General features: G+C 64.0%; 3 protein-coding genes across 15 annotated transcripts in view; 2 read left to right on the forward strand and 1 right to left on the reverse strand.

Moving 5' to 3' along the window:
• Positions 1-89: 89 nt before the first annotated feature.
• On the forward strand, positions 90-6,612 carry APBA3 (amyloid beta precursor protein binding family A member 3). Its single transcript, XM_027705158.1, has 10 exons — positions 90-1,184; positions 1,666-1,705; positions 2,107-2,252; positions 2,392-2,478; positions 3,011-3,169; positions 3,485-3,664; positions 3,865-4,077; positions 4,629-4,748; positions 5,470-5,610; positions 5,706-6,612. The coding sequence occupies exons 1-10, from the start codon at positions 129-131 to the stop codon at positions 5,775-5,777; spliced, it is 2,214 nt and encodes a 737-aa protein (XP_027560959.1). The 5' UTR covers positions 90-128; the 3' UTR covers positions 5,778-6,612.
• A 208-nt stretch (positions 6,613-6,820) lies between these two features.
• Positions 6,821-18,403, reverse strand: TJP3 (tight junction protein 3). Of its 2 annotated transcripts, XM_027705156.1 has the most exons (22): positions 17,869-17,988; positions 17,373-17,472; positions 14,888-14,945; positions 14,210-14,371; positions 13,996-14,120; positions 13,687-13,789; positions 13,061-13,514; positions 12,656-12,759; positions 11,619-11,778; positions 11,439-11,529; positions 11,171-11,235; positions 10,959-11,028; positions 10,691-10,847; positions 10,183-10,291; positions 9,510-9,729; positions 8,988-9,184; positions 8,678-8,773; positions 8,303-8,373; positions 7,889-8,200; positions 7,491-7,796; positions 7,224-7,267; positions 6,821-7,084 (listed from the first exon to the last, which is right to left on the reverse strand). In XM_027705156.1, the coding sequence occupies exons 1-22, from the start codon at positions 17,888-17,890 to the stop codon at positions 6,985-6,987; spliced, it is 3,126 nt and encodes a 1,041-aa protein (XP_027560957.1). In that variant the 5' UTR covers positions 17,891-17,988; the 3' UTR covers positions 6,821-6,984. The 2 variants fall into 2 exon arrangements, with proteins under 2 accessions (XP_027560957.1, XP_027560956.1); XM_027705155.1 differs by lacking the exon at positions 14,888-14,945 and having other exon boundaries at positions 17,869-18,403.
• Positions 18,404-19,130: 727 nt separating this feature from the next.
• PIP5K1C (phosphatidylinositol-4-phosphate 5-kinase type 1 gamma) overlaps positions 19,131-23,111 on the forward strand; it is a 49,922-nt gene continuing 45,941 nt past the window's right edge. For 8 of the 12 annotated variants that reach the window (XM_027705145.1, XM_027705140.1, XM_027705147.1 and 5 more), the window contains exon 1: positions 19,131-19,324. In XM_027705145.1, coding sequence (XP_027560946.1) covers positions 19,225-19,324 — 100 coding nt within the window. In that variant the 5' untranslated portion in view covers positions 19,131-19,224. The remainder of the gene's footprint in view (positions 19,325-23,111) is intronic. The other 4 variants (XM_027705144.1, XM_027705142.1, XM_027705139.1 and 1 more) reach the window with 2 other exon arrangements.

Consider the following 23,111-nt stretch of genomic DNA (forward strand, 5'->3'; position numbering starts at 1 on the left):
GGCCATGGGCGCGGGGCACGGCGGGACGGGCGGGGCCGCGCCTGCGCCTGCGCGCGGGCAACGACAGCGGCGGCGGGAGCGGCCCGGCCCGGCCCGGCGGCAGCGACAGACCCCGCCCGGGACCCGCCATGGACAGCGGCACCACCGACATGGACTTCCAGGCGGCCCCCGGCGGCGGCGGCGGCAGCGACGAGCCCGCCGAGCCGCCCGCCATGGACACGGAGGACGGGCCGGGAGCCTCTGGGAATGGTGCGGGGGGCGCGCGTCCGGACGGGCCCCCCCGCTCGGCCCCGCAGCCCGGCAGTGACCCCGCGCCGGAGGAGCCGCGGCCCGGCCCGGGACCCGCCGCGGCCCCGGAGCTCGCGGGGGGCGAACGGAGCGGGCCGTGCCAGGGCTCGGGAAGGGCCATGGAGGCGGAGGCGGTGCCCGCGGAGCCGCGGGGCTCTGCCCGCTGGGAGCCCAGCGCCGGGAGCGCCCCGCGGGGCACGGGGAGCCCTCGGGCCCCCGGCGGCGCCGAGCCCGCGGGCATGGAGCTGGATGAGACCCCCGAGACCCGCGGCTGCCCCGACGCGGCCGGGTGGGCCGAGGACGCGCAGGACGAGCCCTCGGAGATCCAGGGGCTGCTGGCCCAGCTCGAGACCCTCGACCCCAACCTGTGTGACCGCCCACCCGGCCCGGAGCGGGGCCCACCATCCCCCTCGGGTGCCGGTGCCCGGCGGTGCCCGGGCAGGTGCCGGCCCTGCCCGCTGCACGTGGCCACGGGCCGGGGCCTGGCGACGCGTCCCTGCTGCCCCCAGCACCCCGCCTGTGGCCGGCCCTGCCACGGGCTGCTCTTCGCCGAGGCCGACCGAGAGGACTTGCTGAGCCTCCTGTGCTACGAGGGGGGGCTGCCCGAGGCCGATACCGAGACCCCCTTGGCCCGCTCCGATGTTCTGACTGGGACCAACCTGGAGATGCTGCAGGTCCGGGAGGAACCAGCCACTGTGGAGAAGCCTGAAAGGCCGGGGAGGCCAGAGAGCTCAGAGGAAGAACCTTCCGGCAGCTGGTGCTATGGAGAGGGGCTTTGCGAGGTTGATTCCACCTCTGAAGGCACTCGGGAAGGTTCCCCAGAGCCAGCGTGGGCGCCCCTGCCTCCTGCTCCAGCCCCCGAGGCAGAGCAGCCACCACCTCCAGGCGCCGTGACCGTGAGTGCTGCGGGTGTGGTGGGGCCGCAGGAACCAGGACTTGCTCCTTGGCCCTGCTCCCTCCTCGGGTCTGGGCTGGAGGCAAAGGGGAGCCAGGGATTTCTTTCCTCGGGTCTTACAGGGCCTTGTGCTGCAAGTGTGCCCAGACAAGACACTCGGTACCGGCTTTGGCTCCTGCTGCCCTGAAGGCAGGGGGATACTTGCATGGCTGCCTGATTCATGTGTGCCCCGGGGCAGAGGCTGGTGGGTCTGAACAGCCCCTCTGGCCCCTGGATCCTGTGCCATCCTCCCCTCCAGCCCCTGGATCCTGTGCTGTCTCCCCCTCAGCCATAGGACCCTATTCCTCCCTGCCCAACCCTGGGACCCATTTCCCCCAGCCTCAGGGATGCTGTGCCATCACTGTGCCACTTCTCCAGGGCCAGGCAGGCTGAATCCCTGGGATGCCAACCACAGCCTCACCTGCTCTTTCATTGCTTTGCAGAACAGGGAACCCCCATCATCCTGCCCGGCCTTCAAAGAGGGTGAGTTGCTTCTGTGCTCAAGCAGCAAGAGCATCCAGGAGTCCTGACCCTAAATGGGGGTGGCTGAGGGTTCCAGCTGGGGAGGGAGTGCCTGTCTCTGCGCCCATCCAGGGTGGGAATGTCGCTGCAGGCTCCAGATGGCTTGTTTGATGCTTTGCTGAAGAAGTTGAGGTGCTTCAGGGATCAGGATGGGGGGATGCTCAGGAAGGGAGAACGGGATGCCAGGTGTGCCCAAGGGAAGGGGGAAGCAGCCTCGGTCCCCAGTGATGCCAGGAACCCATGTCCCAAGCACTGAGCTGCTCTGCCACGTGTAGGAATGCAGCTAATGGGCAGTAAGAGTTGGTACTCCCAGTTTCAAAGGTAGGGGAGCAGCCCCTGCTCAGTCCCTCCCAATGCCTCAGTTCCAGGCCCTTGTGACCCGGAGGATCTGCTGGACGGTGTCATTTTTGGGGCAAAGTACCTGGGCTCCACACAGCTGGTCTCGGAGAGGAACCCCCCGACCAGCGTCCGCATGGCGCAGGCCCAGGAGGCCGTGGACAGGATCAAGGTGCAGGAGGGGTGGGGGGCACAGCTGTCCCCAGCCTGGCCCCCCGTGGCCGTGGGGCAGCACTCGGGGCCTGCCCAGGGATACCTGGCTGTGGGGCTGGGACCCAGTGGGGTCCTGTGACCTCTCCATCGTCTCACAGGCACCCGAGGGGGAGTCCCAGCCCATGACAGAGGTGGATCTGTTCGTCTCCACGCAGAGGATCAAGGTGCTCACAGCGGACACACAGGTGAGCGGGAGTGGCAGCACCCATGTGCCTGTGGGGCTCCTGGAACCTTCCTGTTCGGCCTCGGGACCTTGGCTTTGTTCCCACACTGGAGGGGTTGTGCCCAGGGATGGCCTTCAGTCGAGGACACACATCTGGGAGGGGAAGTGTAATTCCACAGCCATCCTTTGTCGTGTCCTTGGCTCTCTGTGTGGCTGCACGAGGCTTCCCGTGCGAGCTGCGCCCTGGGGAGCTGCTGGGATCCCAGACCAAGCTCCAGGGACCCAGGCTTGAAATCTTGGAAGCTTTTTGCCTCAAGATTACTTTCTGCATTATAGTGAGAGGGAAGGGCTGTCCTGTCCCCTGGCAGCACCCAGGGACATGGATGAGTCCCTGATGAAGGAGCTCTTTGTACCCAATGGCACAGACATGGTTTCTGCCCAGCGTGTGCCAGGCATTTGTGCTGCATCCCAGCACCGTTGCTGAACCCTTCCTGCTCGCTGGGCTTATGGTTGCCCACAGGGCTGAACGTCTCTGCCTGTGTCGCCCTTGCCAGGAGGCCATGATGGATCACTCCCTGCAGACCATCTCCTACATCGCCGACATCGGCTCCCTCGTGGTGCTCATGGCGCGCCGGAAGCTGCCCCGGCGGTCGGAGGTGGCGGAGGAGAAGCGGCTCTACAAGATGATCTGCCACGTCTTCCACTCGGCCGATGTGAGGCCACACGCGGGTCCCTGGGGAGGGCAGGGTGTTCCTGGGGTCCTGGGCCCGTCCTGCTGTAACAACTGGGGGTCCGTGCTGGGGGTGGCAGCAGAGACCCCTCTCTCCCCACAGAGAGAGGGCAGGAGCCCAGCCTGAGCATCTCTTTGGCACAGAGGGGCCCAGTGAGCAAAGAGGGGAGGATTGGCACTGCAGAGGGGCCCATTCAGGCAGGGAAGGAGCTCCCAGAGCCAGTGTCTGTGCAAGGCATTAGGAGCTATTGGCTGCAGCCCTGAGCCATGGGCAGGAACAATCCCTGTCGTTCTCCAGGCCCAGGTCATCGCCCAGGCCATCGGGCAGGCGTTTGGTGTGGCCTACCAGCGCTTCCTGGAGGCCAACAGCATCGACCCCAGCGAGCTGAGCCCGCGCCAGTACAGCCGTGCCCTCGAGGACCAGGAGCAGTACAACGCAGAGCTGACCCACTTCTCCCGGCAGGAAAACTGCAAGGATGTAAGAGCTGCTCGGGGGAGGGAGGGCATGGGGACCCTGCTGGCACCTCTGTGTCATCCTCTCCATGGCTCCCTGAACAGCTGAGGTGCTCCCTACAAACCAGACCCCATCCCAGCCGGCTGTGAGCACAGGACACCAGTGCTGGGCTGGGGCACGTGCCCTTGGCTCTGGTGACCGTAACCCGCCCGTTCTGCTCCCAGGTCTGCATCCGGAAGCAGAAGGGGGAGATCCTGGGCATCGCCATCGTGGAGTCAGGCTGGGGCTCCATCCTGCCCACCGTGGTCATCGCCAACCTGATGCACGGGGGCCCCGCGGAGCGCTCGGGGGAGCTGAGCATCGGGGACCGCCTCATGTCCGTCAACGGGACCAGCCTGGTGGGGCTGCCCCTGGGCACCTGCCAGAGCATCATCCGGGTGAGCCGGGACAGGGCGACCTCCTCCTGCCTGCCATAGAGAGGGGCCGGAATGCTGGGATGCTGGGATCCCCCTCAGTGCCCCCAGCTGTGGGGGCAAGAGTGCACGGGGGCTGTACCTGTCCTGTGGGCTGTGACAGTCCCTGCTCCGAGTGCTTGGGAGGAAGGGGTGTGACAAGGCAGGGACAGACAGACCTGGGGACTGTACTTGATGTGGCAGGGTATGGGTGGGGCCCTTCCTGAGGAGGAGGGTAGAAGAGGAGGCAGGCACTTGTCTTGGAGGAAACCTGTTGTACCATCTAGCTCTCAGGCAGGAAGGAGCTGAAAGCAAGGACAGTGTGGCCTCGGGGGCAGAGTGCAAAGTCTTGGGCTGGGTTTATAAGTTCTTGTCCCTGGATTTGAGCATGGCAGTATCCCTGTGTGTACCTCAGTTTCCCCATTGAAAACGGGTTACTAATCCTCAGCCCTCCCACGAGCAACTGGGCTGTGTTATCCCTCCACCAGAGCTGAATAGCTCTCCAAAATCTGACCAAGCCTCATCCCACCTTCCAGGAGCTGAAGCACCAGACCGAGGTGACACTGAACATCGTGCACTGTCCCCCTGTCACCACAGCTGTCATCCGACGCCCCGACTCCAAGTACCAGCTGGGTTTCTGTGTTGAGAACGGCGTGGTGAGTGCCTGTGGGATGGGGTCTGCCCGAGGGACAGGCAGAGCTGGCTGTGCCCACAGAACAAAGCCCAGGCCAAGGGGTCACAGTGCTCTGCTGTGCGGAGCAAAAGGCTCCTCACAGCTCTCCTGCAGCACCAGTGGTTGTACCCCTCTCTCTGGTGCTCCTTAGCTGTTTGCTTTCTGGGTGGTGGCTTCTTCTTGGCTTTCTGGGTGTGACCCCAGTGACATCTGTTGCTGTTCTCAGGACCCTGGTCACTCAGCCTGCCTTGGCTGCCTTGTGAAGTCAGAGTGGGGTGTTCCCAGGCCCAGTGGGAGCTGAGGGGGTGGGTGGGCAGTGGAGGGGGTGTCACAGCTGCCTCGCACACTGACAGATGCTCTCAGTGAGATGGGAGATGTAGGTCTCTCCTGCTGCCCCAGGGAGAAGCTCAGGCTCTGCAGCCCAGGCTTGATGGGAGCAGGAGGGTTCAGTGAATGGGAGCAACTGCACTCCCTGTCAACTGGGGGAAAAAGTCCTGGGGGCTGCCCTTGCCCCAGCACATTGCTCTGGTGGCAGCAATGCAGGGCAGTGGCTGCCCTCACTGTGTGCCCGTGGGCTGGAGGAGACAGCACCCAAATCCAAAGCACTGGCTGGGAGCCTGCAGGTGTGGGGGTTTGGGGCAGTGGTGGTGCAGGGCCGGGGCTGTGGGCACAGCCCTGATCTCACCAGCACTGCCCGCTCCCAGATCTGCAGCCTGATGCGCGGGGGCATCGCGGAGCGGGGCGGCATCCGCGTGGGGCACCGCATCATCGAGATCAACGGGCAGAGCGTGGTGGCAACGCCCCACGAGAAGATCATCCAGATCCTCACCGAGGCAGTCAGTGAGGTGAGCAGGGCCCCCCCAGAGCAGCTGGGCTCAGAGCTGGGCACCAACACCCTCCAGCCCGGGCCGGGGCCTCTGATCTGTGCCTCTCTGCCTAGGTCCACATCAAGACCATGCCGGCCTCCACGTACCGCTTGCTGACAGGGCAGGAGCAGCCCGTGTTCCTCTGAGCCACTGGCCGTGCCTTGGACAGACAGGAGCAAGCCTGGAGGGGCAGGTCTGGTTCTGCCTTCTGCCCCAGCCCTGCGTCAGAGCCCTCAACAGGAGCTGATCCTGCACCTCTTCGGTTTTACTCAGGACACAGTGGGAGGCTCTGGGGGCTGATACCCAGCTTGAGCAGTGTCAGGGCCTGTGGTGCCACAGTTTGGGCACCTCCCACCCTCCACTCACGCCTTCCTGCCTCACAGTGCCTGCACAGTGCCCACACAGTGCCTGTCCTGCTGCTGCTCGTGGGAGGAGAGGGGACCTCACGTGAAAGGTCCCCCCCATCCAGTCATTGCAGATTGTGCTTTTACACTCACCAATGGTGCCTTTCCCCAGGTGAGGACGGTGCTGGAAGCACAGCACAGCCCCAGAGCAGTGCTGACCCTGCACACCTCTATGTGGGTGCACTGAGGGACACCCAGCAGCTCCCAGACTCAGCCTTAAGGGCAGCAGCACTCTTGGCACCTGCTCCTCCCCTCTGGCTTGGCCGGGGGCCTGCTGGGGTGCAAACAAACCCCCATTAGACCCGTTACACCAAGCTGGGAACCTACCTCAGCTTCTCCCTGGTGCTGCCTTGAACTGCTCTGCACGCACAGCCCGGCCCGGGGCCGCAGCCCTTGGTGCAGCAAAAGGGAACAGGGCACTGCCCAGCCCCACATTCTGGGATAATTGGGGCCTCAGGGAACCCCCTGGGGATGTGTCTTTTGGTGGGTGGCTCTCTGGGCCCCTGAAGCTGGGGCAGCACTGACCTGGCTGTGCCTGGATGCTTGGCTGATGTGAAAATAAAAATTGTGGGAAATGTGGGAGGCTCCATTGGTGGAGCCCCATGTGGGCTGCAGTGCAGGAGGCTCAGCTCTGGGTGGCACACCATGGCAGTGCCAGGCCCTGATTCCTGCTCTGGTGGCTCAGGCAGGGCAGCCAGCAGCACAGGTGCCTGGGTCTCATCAAGGCCACCCTCCTACACGGTGTGCCCTGCGTGGTGCCACCCAGCACGCTCAGACACAGCCTGTCCTGATCCAAACATCCCTTTTATTTCAGTAGCAGCAGCTGTGGCCAAAAGGGAAGGAGGCACTTTGTGGTTGGGCCCAGCCCAGTCTGGCACTACCTGTTACCTGGACCCAGTGGCGCAGGGCTGTGGCAGGGCTGGCCCATGGGGACAGGCCAGCAGTGCCACTACACATCTGTGGCTGGCCCCCACTCATAGCCTTCATCCTGGTCCGAGTCATCCCTGGCCCGTGTGAACCTCTTCCTCACTGCCTCGTGCTCGTATTCCCTGGGGGCAGAAGCAGTGGTGGTGGCTCTGGCACCCGGTTAGGCCCAGGCTGGGTGACAGGGACAGTGCCCTATGCAGGCCCTCCCCAGCCCTGGGCTGGCTGCCACCCCCCTCCCTGCAGTCCCAGGGCACAGGGTACCTGATGCTGTCGTAGCGCTGGCCTTGCTGCGGCTGCTTGGGCACCTGGGGAAGAGCAGAGCCATGAGGGGTCAAGGACAGGGCAGAGGTTTTGCCCTGGCATGGGGTGTTTGCCCCTGGGGATCCAGAGCTGAGCATGAATGCACAGCTGGACCCTGTAGCAGCTCCCTGCCTGTGCTGTGGGGATGGAAATTTTACCCCAGAGACAAGCACTGTGGCCACCCCCTTCTGCCCCACCAGCCCCTCATGCCAGTCTGGCGGGACCCACCTTGTCACTCTGGCCATGTCTTGGGGACACCTGTGCTGGCTCAGAGGAGCTCAGGCCGTGGCTTGGGGACACTTGTGCTGGCTCAGAGCTCAGGTCATGGCTTGGGGGCAGCTGTGCTGGCTCAGAGGAGCGGGCCAGCCCGGGCTGGTCGTAGGCATCCTCTGCCTCGCCGTCAGTGTAGGCACCTGCTTCGCCATCCGTGTCCTCATAGTCGCTGTTGGCGCGGCTGTCACAGGTCAGGTAGCCTGAGGCCACTGTGCTTGGTGGGTTCAGCAGTTCCAGACTGCCCTCAGGTGCCACATCTGCCTGCGGGGTGGGGATGACAGAGACCTGGGACCCCAGCTGTGGGGGGGACAGTTGTGCAGCCCCAGCTGGCCGAGCCTCCCTGTCCCCCGTACCTGCTCTGCTGTCGTCCAGATAGGTTGGCTTTGCTGTGTCCTGATGATGTCCTGGATCTGCTGGAACCAGGCATTGCCACTGCCGCTGAGGTGGATGGTGGCTGTGAAGAGGTGGCTGCAGTACTTCTTCATCTTGTTGGCCTGGGCATAGAGGCGCCGGGAGCTCTTCCTGGAGTCGGGTGCCAGCCACTGCCGCATGGCCTTGACGCCCGGGCGGCTCTCGGGCTCGCAGAACACCACCACAGGGTAGTACTGCACGTAGTTGAGGCGCTCCACGGCCGAGGGGGTGATGTCCAGCAAGGCGTGCTTGCCCTGGGGCAGGACAGGGCCGTCAGCCCCGCTGGGGACAGGGACAGAGGCCGTGGGCTCCCCCAGGCCCCGCCTGGCTCCAAGGACACGGGAAAGGTCTCTCACCTTTTCTGCAATCTGCTGCACCGAGTCCAACTTGATGACCTTGGACGATGCCCCATCTCGGGGCACGCTCGCTGCAGGACACGGAGACGGGGCATGAGAGGGGCTCGGGGAGATGTGGCACGTCCAGCAGCCCCAGGCTGGGCCTGGCCATGCCCAGCACTGGGGCCGTGTCCCTCAGGGAGAGGCACGTCTGGAGCCGGGCTGGGATTGTGATGCTCAGGGCGGGGAGAGCGAATGAGCCCAGGAAGGTGTTGGAGTGTCACAGGGAGGGGGCAACGGGCAGGGTCAGGACAGAGTCAGAGGTAAAGAGCTCCCACATGTCCTGGATGCTGCCAGTCTGGCTGCTGGATACAATTTCCCTCAGGGGGCACTTACGGGCGATTTCAAACAGCTCAGGCAGCTCCCGGCTCAGCTTCTGCATGGCGATGTCTGCGATGGGGCCCAGGATCACCACTGGCCGCTTGAAGCTGGCTGTGGGAGGACAGAGGGGCTCAGGGGGGCTGGGGGTAAGGGCAGAGCTCCCAGCACATGGACATCCAACCCCACTCCTCATAGTGCCCACGGGCCTGGGACTCGCCCCACTCCTCCCAGGAGAGCGGAGCCCATCAGCACCCACAGAGGGGCAGCCCTGGGGCCGATGTCACCTGGTGGGTCTGGGCAATGGGGGCGCAGCCCTGGTGCCCACCTTCCTTCAGAACCACCCTCTCGTACGGTGGGTAGTGACCCTGCTTTGTGAGGGCAGACAGGTCCTCCCGGCTCTTCCGCAGCATCTTCTTGGCTCCCCTCAGGCCCCGCAGCTTCCAAAACTCGGCCCGTGCCCCGGAGGGGTTGGCACCAGACGTGGCTTTCAGCACCGACTCCAGGCTGGCAATCTGCTCGGCCCTGAGAGAGGAGAGGGCTCATGACCTGCAGCCTCTGGGTTTACCCCCAACTTGTCTCTCTGGGCTCTGACGAGTGGGGCAGGACAAGCCAGCATCACTGCTCAGTGACATGGCTGGGTGAGTCTCTTCCCTCTGGGGCCTTGGACAACCCAAGCATCAGCTGCCCCGTCACCCCTGAGAAGGGATTTCACCGGCTCACCCTTCCCACTGCTGCTCCACCAGCCCTTGCCCTGCCTCTCACTGGGCCCACCATCCATGTCCCTGGCTCGCTGGGGAGCCTTCCCCAGCTCTGCTCATCTCAGGGCCATTCCTGGCTCCGTCCTTACCTGCTCTGGTTGGGGATGATGCCCTTGTCCTGCTCCTGCAGGTCCCTGCCCACGCGCACAGCCAGCCAGTTCCCCAGCCTGCCGCGGTACAGGGTGTCCAGCACGTGGAACACGTCCCCGCGCACGAAGCTGAGCCCCGACGGCGTGTCCTTCTCAAAGTCAAAGTGTGTCCGGATGTAGAACGAGTCACCCACGTTGGACGAGATCATCTTCCTGTAAACTGAAGCCCAGGGTGAGAGGGACCATCAGGGGAAGAGGAGGAGGAGGATACTGGAGAGGAATGTGCTGGAGGGATTTTGGAAGGAGTGAGGCTGGCTGGGAGCATCCAGAGTGGCCCTGCTCCTATGGAGGCTATTGGGGACACATTGTCCTCCCATGGCTTTCTCAGGCAAGCTGGAGACAACAGGACCTGACCCCCTGGCACACACTGCCCTCTCCAGGCTGAGCCATGGTGCCAGAAAGTCCCTGTTCTTCAGGATACCAAGGCACAAATGGGGCCGGGATGGTCTGGTCCTCTCCCATCAGCTTTTTGGAAGAGGATGAGGGGTTGTGGGGAAGGAGGACCACCCTGCAGGGGAAGGAAGTACTATGGCAAGTACAGCAGGTCTGATGCTTGCCCAGAAGAGACAGGATGGAGAGTCACAAGTCCGGGTTGAGTCTGGTCATCACTCACTGTCCGGCTTGCTCTGGGTCCACAGCGTGACCTCCTCGCCCACGGGCAGGGCCATGAGGTGCTCCACAGCCTCCTCACGGGTCAGGTGCTGGAAACTGGTGTCATTCACCTGCCACAGAAAAGCACTTGGACACAGCCCTGCCAGTGGGATGGAGGGAATGGGCACCAGTGGGGCTTCCAGGGACAGCAGTGCCCAGGGCAGAGTGGGAGAGGGAACCGGTCCCTGTCACCCAAGTGCCTGCCACAACCCCAAGTGGGCCTCTGAGACTTCAGAAAGGGTGCTTGGACCCCACCGGGTGTCAGCATGGTGCTGGAGACAGGACTGACCCTGCAGACAGTGCCCACAGAGCCAGCCAGCAGATACAAGTTATAGGTACCAGCACTGACTAAAAACAAGGCCCAGCAGCAGAAATCCAAACCCCGGGGGAGGTATCACACCCAGCAGGTGTGACCACACCCAAAAGGTCCAGGTGCAGCAGCGTTTGGAGCCGCTCCCAGCCCACGGTACCTGGAGGATCTGGTCCCCCTCCCGAACACCCTGGCTGTCGGCCGGGCTCCCCTCCTGCACGCTGGACACGAAGATGCCCACGTCGTTGCCGCCCGCCAGCCGCAGCCCCACGCTCTTGGCCTTCACGAACCGCACCACCCTGGAGTCGGCGCTGTACCTGCCGTGGGGAGGCACAGTCAGCCCAGTTACAGACCCTGTAACCCCAACCCCATGCCAGAGCAGATCCCTGTGTCCCCCAGCCGTTCCCTGCCACCTCTCACAGACGTACCCGTCCTTGAGGGCAGCTCGGGGGGCGGTGTGGGGGCTGTGATCATCCCCCTCCACAGCTTCCAGCGGGTCTGCAGGAAGGAGAGCTGGTGAGGAGCAGCAGTGGCTATGCCGAGGCACAGGGAGCCCTGGCATGACTCTGCCAGGGGTTTGGGCAGCAGAGATATCCAGGGGCCCAGAGCCCCCTCAGTGCCCAGTGCTGAGCCCACTCACCCAGTCCCCGGGCGTCGGCCGTGGTCACCTCGGCCACAGGCTCCCTGATCGATCGTCTGCTCTCCCTGGGACAAGGTCGGGCAGGATTTAGGCAGAGCACAGGCAGGCAGTGCCAAGTGGGCAGTGGGACAGCAGAGCAAGTTGGGGATGGCAGTCCCACCTCCAGGGACAGCGGCTTGGGAATAGAGAACCAGCCCCCCCAGACAGGTGCAGAACACAGCAGATCTGCCGGGGACAGTGGGGCTCATGGGGACAGCGTGGGGCTTACGGTGGTGAATTCATCCTGGCAGCAGCTGGAGATCGTGGGGAAGCATCAGGGGATGGCGGATGGGACAGATCAGAGTCAATGTCGGAGATATCTGCAGCCACAGGAGGGAAGATGCACCTGTGACCATCCAGTCCCCGTGCTGTGTATTTGGCCCCCAGTCCCATCACCGTGTCCCCTCACCGTCCATCCGGGAGCTGTCGCTCTGGCTGTCTATGTCAGGGATGTTCACCAGGAACTGCCGGTGGTCCCGGAGGATGAGCAGGGTCAGGATCCCCTCCGTCCGCTCAATGAGCTGCTGGGTTTCAGCCAAGGACATGTCCTGGCTGGCCACCCCGTTGATCTGGAGGGGCAGAGTGGGAGGCCTCAGGGCACCTGCTCTTGGGAAAGCCGCCACTGGAAAGGGGTACTTTGACTGCAATGCCCCCAGTCCCTCTAGCCCAGCCTCAGCTTCCACAGCTTCTCCTGTCCTGGGCCATGTCCCCACTCCTGGCTGCCTCCCCGTACAACCTCATCCTACACAGAGGAAACAAATTAGCCATGCTAATTAGCACCCACCTCCACCTGCCTGGGGCCCTGCCTGGCGGCAGGAGCTGCACAAACCCCTCAGACACCTGAAGCTCAGTTTAACTTTGCCTTTGGCCTGCACTGTCCTTCCACGTGCTGGCCTGGAGCCAGGGAATCAGGCCCCAAGCGGACCCTGGGGCTGGGATCTCCCTGAGTTGCAGCAGCTTTTCCCAACAGTTTGTAGGATGCAATCCCTTCCATTTGTCCCAGAGTCACGTTGGCATTGGTTCCCAGTAGCCACAGGTCTGCCTGGCCCAGGTGTGCAAAGGGTCTCCCTCCCTCTAATTCCTCCTCCCCAAAAACTTCCAGCATCATTTCACCTGGCAAACACCTGAGATCCTTGGGGACTGTCACCCCGCAGGGACACGCACTCGCGATGGGGGACCACACACCATGGGGAGAGCAGGGTGGACACGACCCCGCTGCCGCTTGCCAACAGGACAAGCCACCAGCCTGGCAGTGCAGGGGCTGGTCCCCAAGAGCCCCCACGGGGTCCTGGGACAGCCAGGGGGACAGGGCAGGGAGTGGACACCAGATGGAGCTGCCTCCAGCAAGCCCGTGGCTGGGCCCTGCAGTGACACCAGGGATGAGCCCCCCAAAGAGGGGCAGATGAGACCCCCAGCGAGTGCCGTGCACCATGGGGGTCCCTATACCTTCAGGATGAGATCTCCCTCCTGTAAGGAGCTGCCCTTGGCCGCCAGTCCACTCTCCACTATGTGCTTGATGAAGAGCTGACTCCCCAGCTTCACGCCATACTCTGCAGCAGAGAGAGCTGTGACGGTGGCAGAGCCAGGCAGACGCAGGACCCCCTTGAGATCACCCCTCACCACCATCCCCACAAGCCCTGGCTCCCCTTGGGGGAGTAGCAAGTCCCAAAGCTGAGCTCTGCAGCCCCAGGCTGAGGGCAGGAGGTTTGGTGCACCCAGCACAGCACAAACTGTCCCCCCATTGCAGCAAGACTCCGGCACCCACCCTGCCGTTGCCTCCTCCCCGGGGAAAGGCACAGCCAAAAATCGGGTGACAAAACCCAGGGACAGCGGGAACAGGAGGGGCCTCACCTTCGTTCTGCTTCTGCTTCACCAGGACCGACGTGATGGGCTTCGTGGGCACGTCCTGGCGCGGCAGCCGCTTGAAGCCTGACACCAGGGCCAGCCCGTTGGTGTCCCCTTCCTGGCCAAAGGCATTGGTGGGGTGGTGCCGGCTGTGGCCCCTCCGATCTGAGCCGCTGCTGGGACTCTGCCTCCAGTGGCTGCTGTCCTGGCTTCGCCTCCGGCTCCGGGACACCGGCTTGTGGTGGCGACGGTCATCGCGGTGGTGGCCAGAGCTCCTCTCACTGGACGAGTCCCCATCGTAGCCCCGGCTGTGGTCCAGGTCATCCCGGGAGCGCTGCAGGGCTGGATCCCCCCTGTGCAGCCCGTAGTCCTCATCCGAGTCGTAGTGCCGGGGCACGGCGGGGGACCCGGGGCTGCTCTTGCTCACGGGGAGGTGAACCTTCCTTGGTCTTTTCAGTGTCTGCAGGTACAAAGTGAGAAGCAGATGCTGGGTGCAGCCACCTCTGCCAGCTGTGCCTGCAGCAATTCCCAGGCCCTGAACAGGAGCCCTGGTGTGTGTGGGACAGGGCGCTGGGATGGGGACAGGCACGGTGCAGCCACGCAGGCCCTGTCCCACCACGGGGCACACTCACAATGTTGGCGATCTTGCCGCAGGTTTTGAGCGTCTGGATGGCGAAGGAGCATGGGACATTCTCCATGGAAAGGCCGTTCACCATCACAATGTGATCCTTCCTCCTGGGAAGGAAAACACAGCTGTGGCTCTGCCCTGGGCACAGGTCCCACCCCCGGGGAGCTGGCGGGGTGGCGAGGGCACCCCAAGGGGACCCCATCCCAGCCAGGCAGGGTGACAGCAGTACTGGTCCTGTTCCAGTAGGAGGGATTCTCTGTCCTTCCCACCCTCGCTGGCAGCACCCCAGTGCACCCACGTCCCCTGCACTCACTGGAGCCGTCCCATCGCTGGTCCCCCGGACACCACGTCCGACACAAACACCGCTGTGTCCCCGGTCGTCCTGTTGGGACGGTCCCGCCCTCCGGAGACGGCGAAGCCAAAGCCCCGCTGAGGGTCCTGGCAGGGGTGGGTGGGCAGACGGGGGTCAGGCAGAGTCGACCCCACAGCCCCTGTCCTCTCCCACGGCTGCCCCAGGCCACGCTCACCTTGCTCAGCGTCACCGTGTGCTGCTCCCAGATCACCATCTCCTCCATGGTGGGCACCCACCAGCTGGGGAGGGGGACAGTGGCAGCTGCCTGGCAGGGGGGCCCAGACCAGCTCCGCCTCCTCTTTGCAGCCCCCGGCCCCTTCCTCACTCCTTCATCGGGCTGCAACAAAGAGCAGCAGCAATGCTGAGCTGTGGGCACTGGGGACAGCGAGGGTGGAGGGGACAGAGCCCTGTGGTGCCCGGGCACCCACCAGGGCACCAGGACTGCTGATTGTGTCACACCCTGGGCCATGTGTTCCCCACATGGCAACTGGCTCTGGAACCCAGAGCTGCCTCTGTGCAGCATGAAATCAACCCCCTGGGGGTCCATCTCCATCCCCTTGGACACATGTCCATGGAAGGGGAGGTTTTACGCAGGGCAAGGTCAGGACCCATCTACATTGGACTTCCAGTCCATGCCATCCTTGTGGCCTTGCTCCCCACCCTCGTCCTGGATCTGGCAGACCCCAGGGTGCTGCTTTGGATGGTGTTTCAGTGCCTGCCCGCCTGCTCTGGGCTCCATCAGCTCTACCAGCTGCTTTGGCAGCACCTCTGCCCCTGCTTCACCCTTTGGTTTTCCCCAAATCCAACATTTTCCAGCTGAGATAGACAAGCCTGACTGACAGGGTGACATCACCTCCAAGCTGAAACTCCTGGGATGGGCCTGGAGATCCCCTCCACCAGCTCCTGGCTCCCTGAAGGGAACATCAGCATGAACCCAGAGAGATGCAAGATCCCAGGTGGGTGGGGGAGATAGCAGGGCCAGAGCCTCCTGCCAATCCCCATGGGGTGGGACAGGGAGAGGCCAGTTTGATTAGGGACTCACAGAAGCATCAAGGCTGGAAGAGACCCTCAAGATCATCAAGTCCAACCATCAACCCAGCACCATCATAATCACCCCTAAACCATGTCCCCAGGTGTCTCTTGAACACTTCCAGGGGTGGCGACTCCAACACCTCCCTGGGCAACTTATTCCAAGGCCTGACCACTCTTCCAGTGAAAAAAAATTTTCTAGAATCTAATTTGAACTTGCCCTGGTGCAATTTCAGGCCGTTTCCTCTGGTCTGTCACTTGAGACATGGCAGAAGAGGCTGATCCCCACCTCACTACACCCTCCTTTCAGAGAGTCGTAGAGAGCAGTGAGGTTCCCCCGAGTCTCATCTTCTCCAGACTGAACATCCCCTGTCCCCATGGCACACACTTGGCCTGTGGTGCCCCAGGGCTCTGGTGTGGCTGTGCCAGGGGCCCTGCTGGCTCCCAAAGCTGGCTCAGTCATCCTCAATCCCCAACTTGGTACCACAGGCAGCTGGAAAACTCCACAGCTCCTTTGGGAATAGGCCGTGGGACAGCTGTGGTGGGACCAGGAGGCGTCAGATATGCCCCGTGGGCAATGCCAGAGGTGATGCCAAGCAGGGATCTGCTGGTGGGCAGCCAGCCCTGGGCAAGCACCACAGCTCAGCCCCAGCAGGAGGACTTCCCGTGGCAGCCCCCGGCTGGAGCGATGCTGGGACAGCTGCTGAGCCCCCAAAACGAGCCCCAGCTTAGCCCTGAAACAGGACCCAGCTCCCTGCAGCCTCAGGGAGGGCTGGGGGGAGCCCAGTGTAATCATTCACCCGGGCAGGGCAGGTGTGGAGGGCAGAGTCCAGGCTTCCCCTCTGCGTCAGAGCTGCCGAAATCAGCCCGAGAGCCTCCCTGGCACGCGCCAGTGCTCACCACGTGGGGGAAACTCGTGTGCCCAGGGGGTGGCTGGGGCTGGGCAGGACCCCAGTGTGGTGGTATCCACAGTCCTGTACCAGCACTGGGAAGACTGGTGATAGACAGGACCCCCCAGCGTGGCAGTGGGGTGGTTTCAGACGTGTCACCAGAGTTGGCTGGTCTGTGTTTACAGGCTCCCAGGGCACCCACAGGTGACATGGTGTGAGCCACAGGTCCAAGGGACCCCAGCCTGGGGCAGCCAGAGCATCCCCCTCCCAGGGTGATGATATTTGCTGTGCCAGAGCCGCCCCTGCTGCCACCCAGCACAGTCCCACATTGTCCCCAACCTGCTCCCACTACTGTCCATCACCAGAGCACCACAGTCTGGCCACATGCCTGCGTCCCACTGCTGCCCGTGGCTCTCCATGGGCAGTGGCTGGGGCAGCGTGGGGATGGCAGCAGCTCCCATATCACCAGCTGGCACCGGCAGCGCCCACAGTGCCACCAAACCCCAGTCCTGTCCCCCGTCGCCCCCCCGGGGCTGGCGCAGGGCCTGTCCCAGCCAAAGGCCGAGGCTGGCAGCAGGAGGAGCCGGCTCAGCCGGTTTCCGACAGAAACCAGCCCGCACTTGGAATGGCCCCGCCGGGAGGGGCAGTATCTGGGCAGAGCTGACCATGGCCCGGCCCAGCCCCGGGCACCGACAGCACCGGGAGCCCCACACGCCCCGCTCTGCCCCAAACGCGCGCCATGGCAGCGTCTTCCAGGGATTTTAAAACCAAAGGAAGCTGGGCTGTGCCAGGGTAGCTCGTTCCACTGCCAGGTACCCAATTCAGGGCTGTGCCTGGCCCCGGGTGACACCGCCAGCAACGCCCACCGTGGGGACAACAACGAGCTGGGGGGTCATTTAGCAGAAAGTGACACACCCTGCCCACCCCAGCCGTGCCCCCTCCACCCCTATTCTGTGTTCCAACACCCCCAACCCGCTGATGGGGGTCCTCAACCTGTGACCCCAAAGCCTTCCCGAGATCAGCGGGGTCCCTGCTCGAAGGCAGTGCTGCAAAACCGCGGGACCCTTCTCTGGTCCTACTCATGCAGCACCGGGGGCCCAGATCCCCCCAGAAGTTACTCTGTCCCGACCCCACCCAGACCGACCCCCTGCTCTGGGAAGAGGTCTCTGGAAAAGCTAACCCGGACCGAGTGTAAATCAGTAGGAAGGAGGCACGTCCTCCAGCCCCGGGGCGTGGAGCTGTGATCCCCCGGGGTATCTCCCTGTCACGAGGCAGAGTTCCAGGAGGGTCACCGGGTCCTGCAGCCACCCAGGGAGGGACAAAGAGCGGCCGGTTTCCCCAGGTGAAAGCACGGCTGGATCCCCTCCCCAGCCGGGAAGCACGGCCGGCAGATCCCCGGGGACAGAGTTAGGAACTCACCGAGCCTTCGATCCGACCAGGAAGGAGCTGAGCTCCCGGGCTGGTGGCAGAGGTGTCACTCCAGGGTGCCTTGCGTAACCCTTTGTGGCCCAGGCTCTGCCTGCAGGAGCGAAGGAGAACGAAGGGGGTCCTAGGGCAGCTTCCCGGGCACAGCAGGACTCCCGAAGGGCTGTCCCTGGTGTCCTAAACCATGCTGGTGGCTCAGGCACTGACACTCACCCCCTCTCTGCCCAGCACAGGTACAGGCTCACGGGATGCTGGCGGCGGCTGTGTTTGGGGTCGAGGGTCCTCCCCACCCATCCTGGCCCTCTCCAGGGACGCGGTGGGACTCTGCGCTAACCCACGCCGCCCCGGACCCCCCAACCCTCCCAGTGCCCCAAGCGGTGACAGAGACGGGGGCCAGCCCGGGGCTCCCTGTCCTGGGGGATGTGAGGTAAAAGGTGCCCCTGCTGATGGATGCTCTCCCCTCTCCTCTCCTCCCCTTCCCTGCCCCCACCTGGGGACCAGCTCCCCGTCATCCCTCGTCCCGCGGGGTCGCTTTCCTGCGATGACAGCGCTCAGGTCCACCCCGCGGCTCTCCAGGGGCCGGTACCGCTCCCAGCCCAGAGCCGAGGCGGCCAGGGGGGACCAGTTCCTGCGGAACCCCCCGGCCCGCAGCCGCCACCGCGGACCCGGGGCCATCCCTTCCCCTCCGCTTCCTCCGCCGCACTGGGGGGAGCCAGGAGCCGCTCCCGCCGCTCCCCGGGACCAGCCGCGGCCGGGAGCCCCTGGGGCGGGGGCCGGCGCCGCCGAGCAGCCTCATTAGTGCCGGTGGCTCCAGCGCTGCCCCCGGGCCGGGGCTGACCCCGCCGGGACACGCGTGGCCCCGGGGCCGGGAGAACCGGCGGGGCCAGCCCGGGCTGACCCGCGCCCCAGGGCTGGCCGGGGCCCGGGCCGGGCGGCGCCACTAGATGGTGCCGCGGGGCCGGGAGGAGCCGGACCCGGCCCGGGCTGCGGAGCGGCAGCCCCGGGGGAGGGAGCGTGTCCGGGGCCCGGTGCACGGCAGGGCCGGCACAGCCCTGGAGGACAGCGCTGCTCCCGTCAAGGGGGAGGCCGGGGAGGCGGTGCCTGGCAACAGGAGAGCCCCGAGAGAGCGCCGGTGCCGCGGGGACAGAGCGGGGGAACCGGCACCGCGGCGGGACCGGGGGCGCGGTCTCCGCGGTTGGCCACGCCCCCTTCAGGGCCACGCCCCGTCGGAGCCCCGCCCCTGCTGCCGTGGCGACAGAGAGGCCCCAACCCTCGGTACCTAACTCCGCCCCCTCGGTGCCTAACTCCGCCCCCTCGGTGCCGTAGCCCCGCCTCCGCTGCCATGGCGACCGGTGAGTCCCGTCCCCGCCGCCCCGCCCTCGCTGCCACGGCGACCTGGCGGCCCCGCCTCCGCTGCCATGGTGAACTCGGGCCCCGCCCCCGTTACCGTGGCGATTTCGGCCCCCCCGCCCCCGCTGCCATGGTGACCGCAGGCCCCTCCCCCGGCCCTGTGGTGCCCCCCCGCCCGCCGGAGGGGCCGGGGCCGCCACACCGGGAGGGAGCGGCGGGAGCGGCCGCGGCCCCCTCCGCCCGCCCGGCCGGGCCCCACAGCCCGCCGGTGACCGCGACAGCCCGCCGCCGCATCGCGATTATAGCCGGCGGAAGGGCCCTGCGGTGCTTCCGGCGCTGGCTGGGCGTGTCCGGCCGCGGCGCCTCCCGCGCTCCATGGTCCGCGCCGCTCCCAGGGTCCCTCGCGCCGCGGCCGGTACCCGGGAGGAGCGCGGAGGCGGGCACGGGCCTGTCCGGGGCCTGTCCTGCCCCGGGCCTGGGCCTGCCCGCGGCCGCCATGGAGCTGGAGGTGCCCGAGGAGGTGGAGGGTTCGGCCGCGGCGGGTGCCGGTGCCATCACCCCGGAGGCCGGCGCGGGGGGACCGGACGCGTCAGGAGGTAACGCGCTGCGAGCACCGGGGGCCGCCCCCGCCTGTTCCCCCCTCGGCCGGGCCCCTGTGTGTCCCCCCATGTCCCCCCGCAGTGGTTCAGCCCAGCCGTACCCCCGGACGGGCGCCCCCACGGGGCGCCCGGAGTGGTTCGGTCCAGCTCCCCCCTGCCCGGAGAGCGCCCCCCCCCGGACCGCGTGGGTCCCCCCCACCCCCCCTTTCCCCCCCCCCCGAGCGGGGATGGTTCCGCTCCCGGCCCGGGACTCCCGAGGGGTCGGGGGGGATCGGGGAGGGGGCCGGGATGGGCTCCCCGTGTCCCCCTGCCCCGGCTGTCCTGGAGCAGCGAGCGGCAGCCGCGACCCCCGGAACACCATGCGGGGCACAGGCCGCCCGGCTCCGGGACTGCTCCCGGTACCGATCCGGGGGGGGGCTGTGGCGGGGCCGAGCTGCCCCTTCCCTGCTCGGGGCTGGGCCTGGGGCGTTCGCAGGCCCCCGGGCTGCTGTGGGGGCCCGAGCAGCGGGGGTGGGGGGTCCCTCCCGCCCGGGGGGGTCCCATTTGTCAGGGGCCAGAGTGGGCATGACCCTGGCAGCGGCATTGGCAGGAGGTTGGGGGCTCCCGAGCGGCAGGATGGATCCGCGGGGCTGTGCCGGTGCACCTGCCCCCGCCTCTGCTGCTGCCTAATTATTTCTAGTTCATTAAGAGCCTCGGGATCGCTGGCTGAGCCGAGCGCGTGATGTCCCCGGCGCTGCCGGGCTGACACGGAGCTCCGGGCACCTGCCGAGCCCGGGGGATGCTCACAGCCTTTGGCTGGGGGGTGACTGCGATCTCTGCGTCGTCAGGCCTTTAAATGAGCATCATTAGATCTTCTGAAAACAACCTAATTACGGTGGAAGCCGTGCTCGTTTCGCAGCCGCCATCCGCCGCACCGGGGTGGTGGGTGGGTGTGACGTGTGAATTTTGGGTGAGGTGCCGAGGTTTAGGGGGAGGGAAGCTGTCCCCGGCCGTCCCAGCGGTTCCTCATGCTGCAGGGAGATGAGGGGCTGGCAGTGTGCATCCAGCCTTCCCAAGGCTGCTCGCTGCGCTCCCGCCCACCCTCTCCTCTTTTTGGGAGCATTCTCCCAGCACAGTGAAGGTTGGCTGGTGATGCCAAGGGAACCTCTTGCTGATCAGGGTCACAGAACGGTTTGGGCTGGAAGGGACCTTAAAGCCCGTCTTGTTCCACCTCCTCCTGCCATGGCCAGGGACACCAATGAACAATTAAAACATTGTCCTTCTGATTTCTCTGTCACCTTTCTGTATCTGGGGAGGGTAGAGGGTTGTAGCTCAGGACTAGACAAGGTGTCTGTGGAGACTGTTGCTCAGCAGGGGTTTAAGCAAGGAGCGTGTGTTTTCCTTCTTCCCTGAGCAAGTAAATCTGAATTTATGAACCTGTGGGCTGTCTTACCTTACGCTGATAGTAAAAAAGATGAAACGGAGCCAGTAATCTCACCGAAGCTTTGATTTCTGGAGTCAGGTTGCTTTTACTCCTCACTTGGGTAGCATCCAAATTGTGTCACTTGGCCTCAGCCGCACTTGCAGCTGGAGCTCCCGGGGGGCTGGGGACAACCTGCACGGCAGCCCACGAGTGTTTGCTGGAGGAGAGCAAAACCCACAGGGATGGAGGTGGCCCTTGGCAGGGTGTGCAGAGGCACAGCTACACCTGCACGAGGGGGCTGTGCTGTGGGTCTGGGGCCGTCACTGCGCTCCCTGGTCTGAACTGGGTGACAAACCCCGTTCAGCACATGCAGCACTGGTGCCTTTGCTGCTGTTTGGAGCAGCGGTGGAGGTGCTGAAGTGCTCATGACACACCTGCACAGGTGCTTCGTGCTGCTCGCCTTGTGCTCACCACTCTGCCTGCCTGTGCTGTTGATGGAAGGTCACCAGCACAGCTGAAACCTGCTCCTGGCTGGAGAGGAGGTGGTGTGTGCTGTGCTCTGAATGGAGGTGAAGGGTTAATCCAGAGAGAGGGGTGGTGTGTGCTGTGCTCTGACTGAACAACCTGACAGGGTTAATCCTAACTGTGGGTCAGGTCAGCAAAGACCTTCCCCAAACGCTCAGTAAATATCGAAGGGAGCCAGTTAGTCTGGTACAGGAGCAAAACTGGATGGAGGAGAGGGACTGAATCAGGGAAACCTTGGCAGTAGTATGACTTAAGGTACAGAGAGTGTTCTGAAGGGAACTTTTGGAAATCTCATGCTTTGAGGGACCAAACCTCACTTAGTGCCAGCAGCTGGGCTCATGTATGAACACAGAGGCCCAATTTGTCACTTTCTGAGTCCTCAGCTTTGAGGTTTTAAAAAGTTTTGTCACCAACTGTGTTTGAAAAGCGAATTTCAAAAATGTCTGCTGTGCCTTCTCCCTGAATATGCACCCTCATGCCCTGGGAAGTGGCTGCAGGGAGTGTAAGAGGCTGTTCCTGGGTTCTGGTGAGCTGTTGGCAGGAGCAGAGGCACAGTGTGTGGGGGGGGGAGTTTTCAGGCTGAGGTGCCCCAACCACAGGAACAGTTGGGTGAGGAGATGGCACATCCCCATCCCCTCTACCTGGGTGCAGCGGAGGCAGAGGGTCTGGAAACCTCCTTTTTTCCAAAGGGGGGGTCAAGTTATGGGAGAGCTGTTATTGCAAAACTACCAACAGAGCTGGTCTCCTCCATCTCCTTGCTGAAGTGGGAATTCTCAGGCTGATGGGGAGGTAAAGCTGACACTGGACTTATTTCCATTACTCAGGTCTCTTGTTACACAGGTTGCTTTCTGCCCATCACTTATGGCCCAGAGCTGGGGTAGAAGCCTCCAACGTGTTCTTCAGGGTTGGATTCCTCTGCTTTAGGGACCTGAAATGATTTAACGAGGATTTACACTCGTGTTGGACAGTTGTCTTGCTGTCCCTGGAGCTGGAGGAGTGAAGTGCAGATCCCAGCCCCAGCCAGGTGGGCACTGGTGGCACCTCTGTGGCCACCTCCAAAAAGCACTGGGGGAGCACTGATTGCAACAGCCCAGGAACAGCACTGCACCTCTTCCCCCTTCACAGTGATAACTTTGAAGTGACTTTTGAAGGGTGGCTTGAAGCAATTTTTCCAGTGAGCAGATTAGAGATAAGAGAAGAATTCCACCCTGTGGGGCATAAGCAGTTCAATCCATACCAACGGGATGGAGAGGGGAAATTGGAGAGAGCTTATCAGCTTGAGGAAAAATCAAATGTAAACATCATCCCCAGCATGATTATGGTTCACAGCTTAGTTTGATGTCACATGCCTGTGTTGCCGTGAAATGGTGCTGGCGAGGATGATTACAGAGGGAGTCAGCCAGGCAGGAACAGGCAGAAAAACACCCCGCGCCTTGAACTCTTAAAGACCCTGCAGTTACTTCACAATCAATAAGTCGCAGCTCAGCTGCAGGGAAAGAGGAAGGCAATGGAAATAGGATTCAGGCTGCTCTGGCAAATTAATTGTTCTTTAAGATATGAATCAGCTGGAAGCACACAGGGAAGCTGGGATGATGGGCCTGGGAGCTGGGAAGGGCAGGGAGATGTGGGCACTGCCCAGAGGGTGCTGAGCCCGTCGGGATCCGTGTCAGGACAGGCTGGAGAACGAGTCCCCAGGAACGCAGGGCAGGGAGTGATTAATCTAATTTTCATTAACCAGCATTTGGCACTGACCTGTACGTAACAGCCTGTTCCACCACTGCTGGGGCTGGGCCTGGCAGAGCTGCCACTGCCACGTCCCACTTGGGAGGCTCATGGGCCTCTCCAGAAGGGCTCCTC

Source organism: Neopelma chrysocephalum, unplaced genomic scaffold (genome assembly GCF_003984885.1).
Source record: "Neopelma chrysocephalum unplaced genomic scaffold, ASM398488v2 Primary Assembly neopelma1_320, whole genome shotgun sequence".
Taxonomy (NCBI): domain Eukaryota; kingdom Metazoa; phylum Chordata; class Aves; order Passeriformes; family Pipridae; genus Neopelma; species Neopelma chrysocephalum.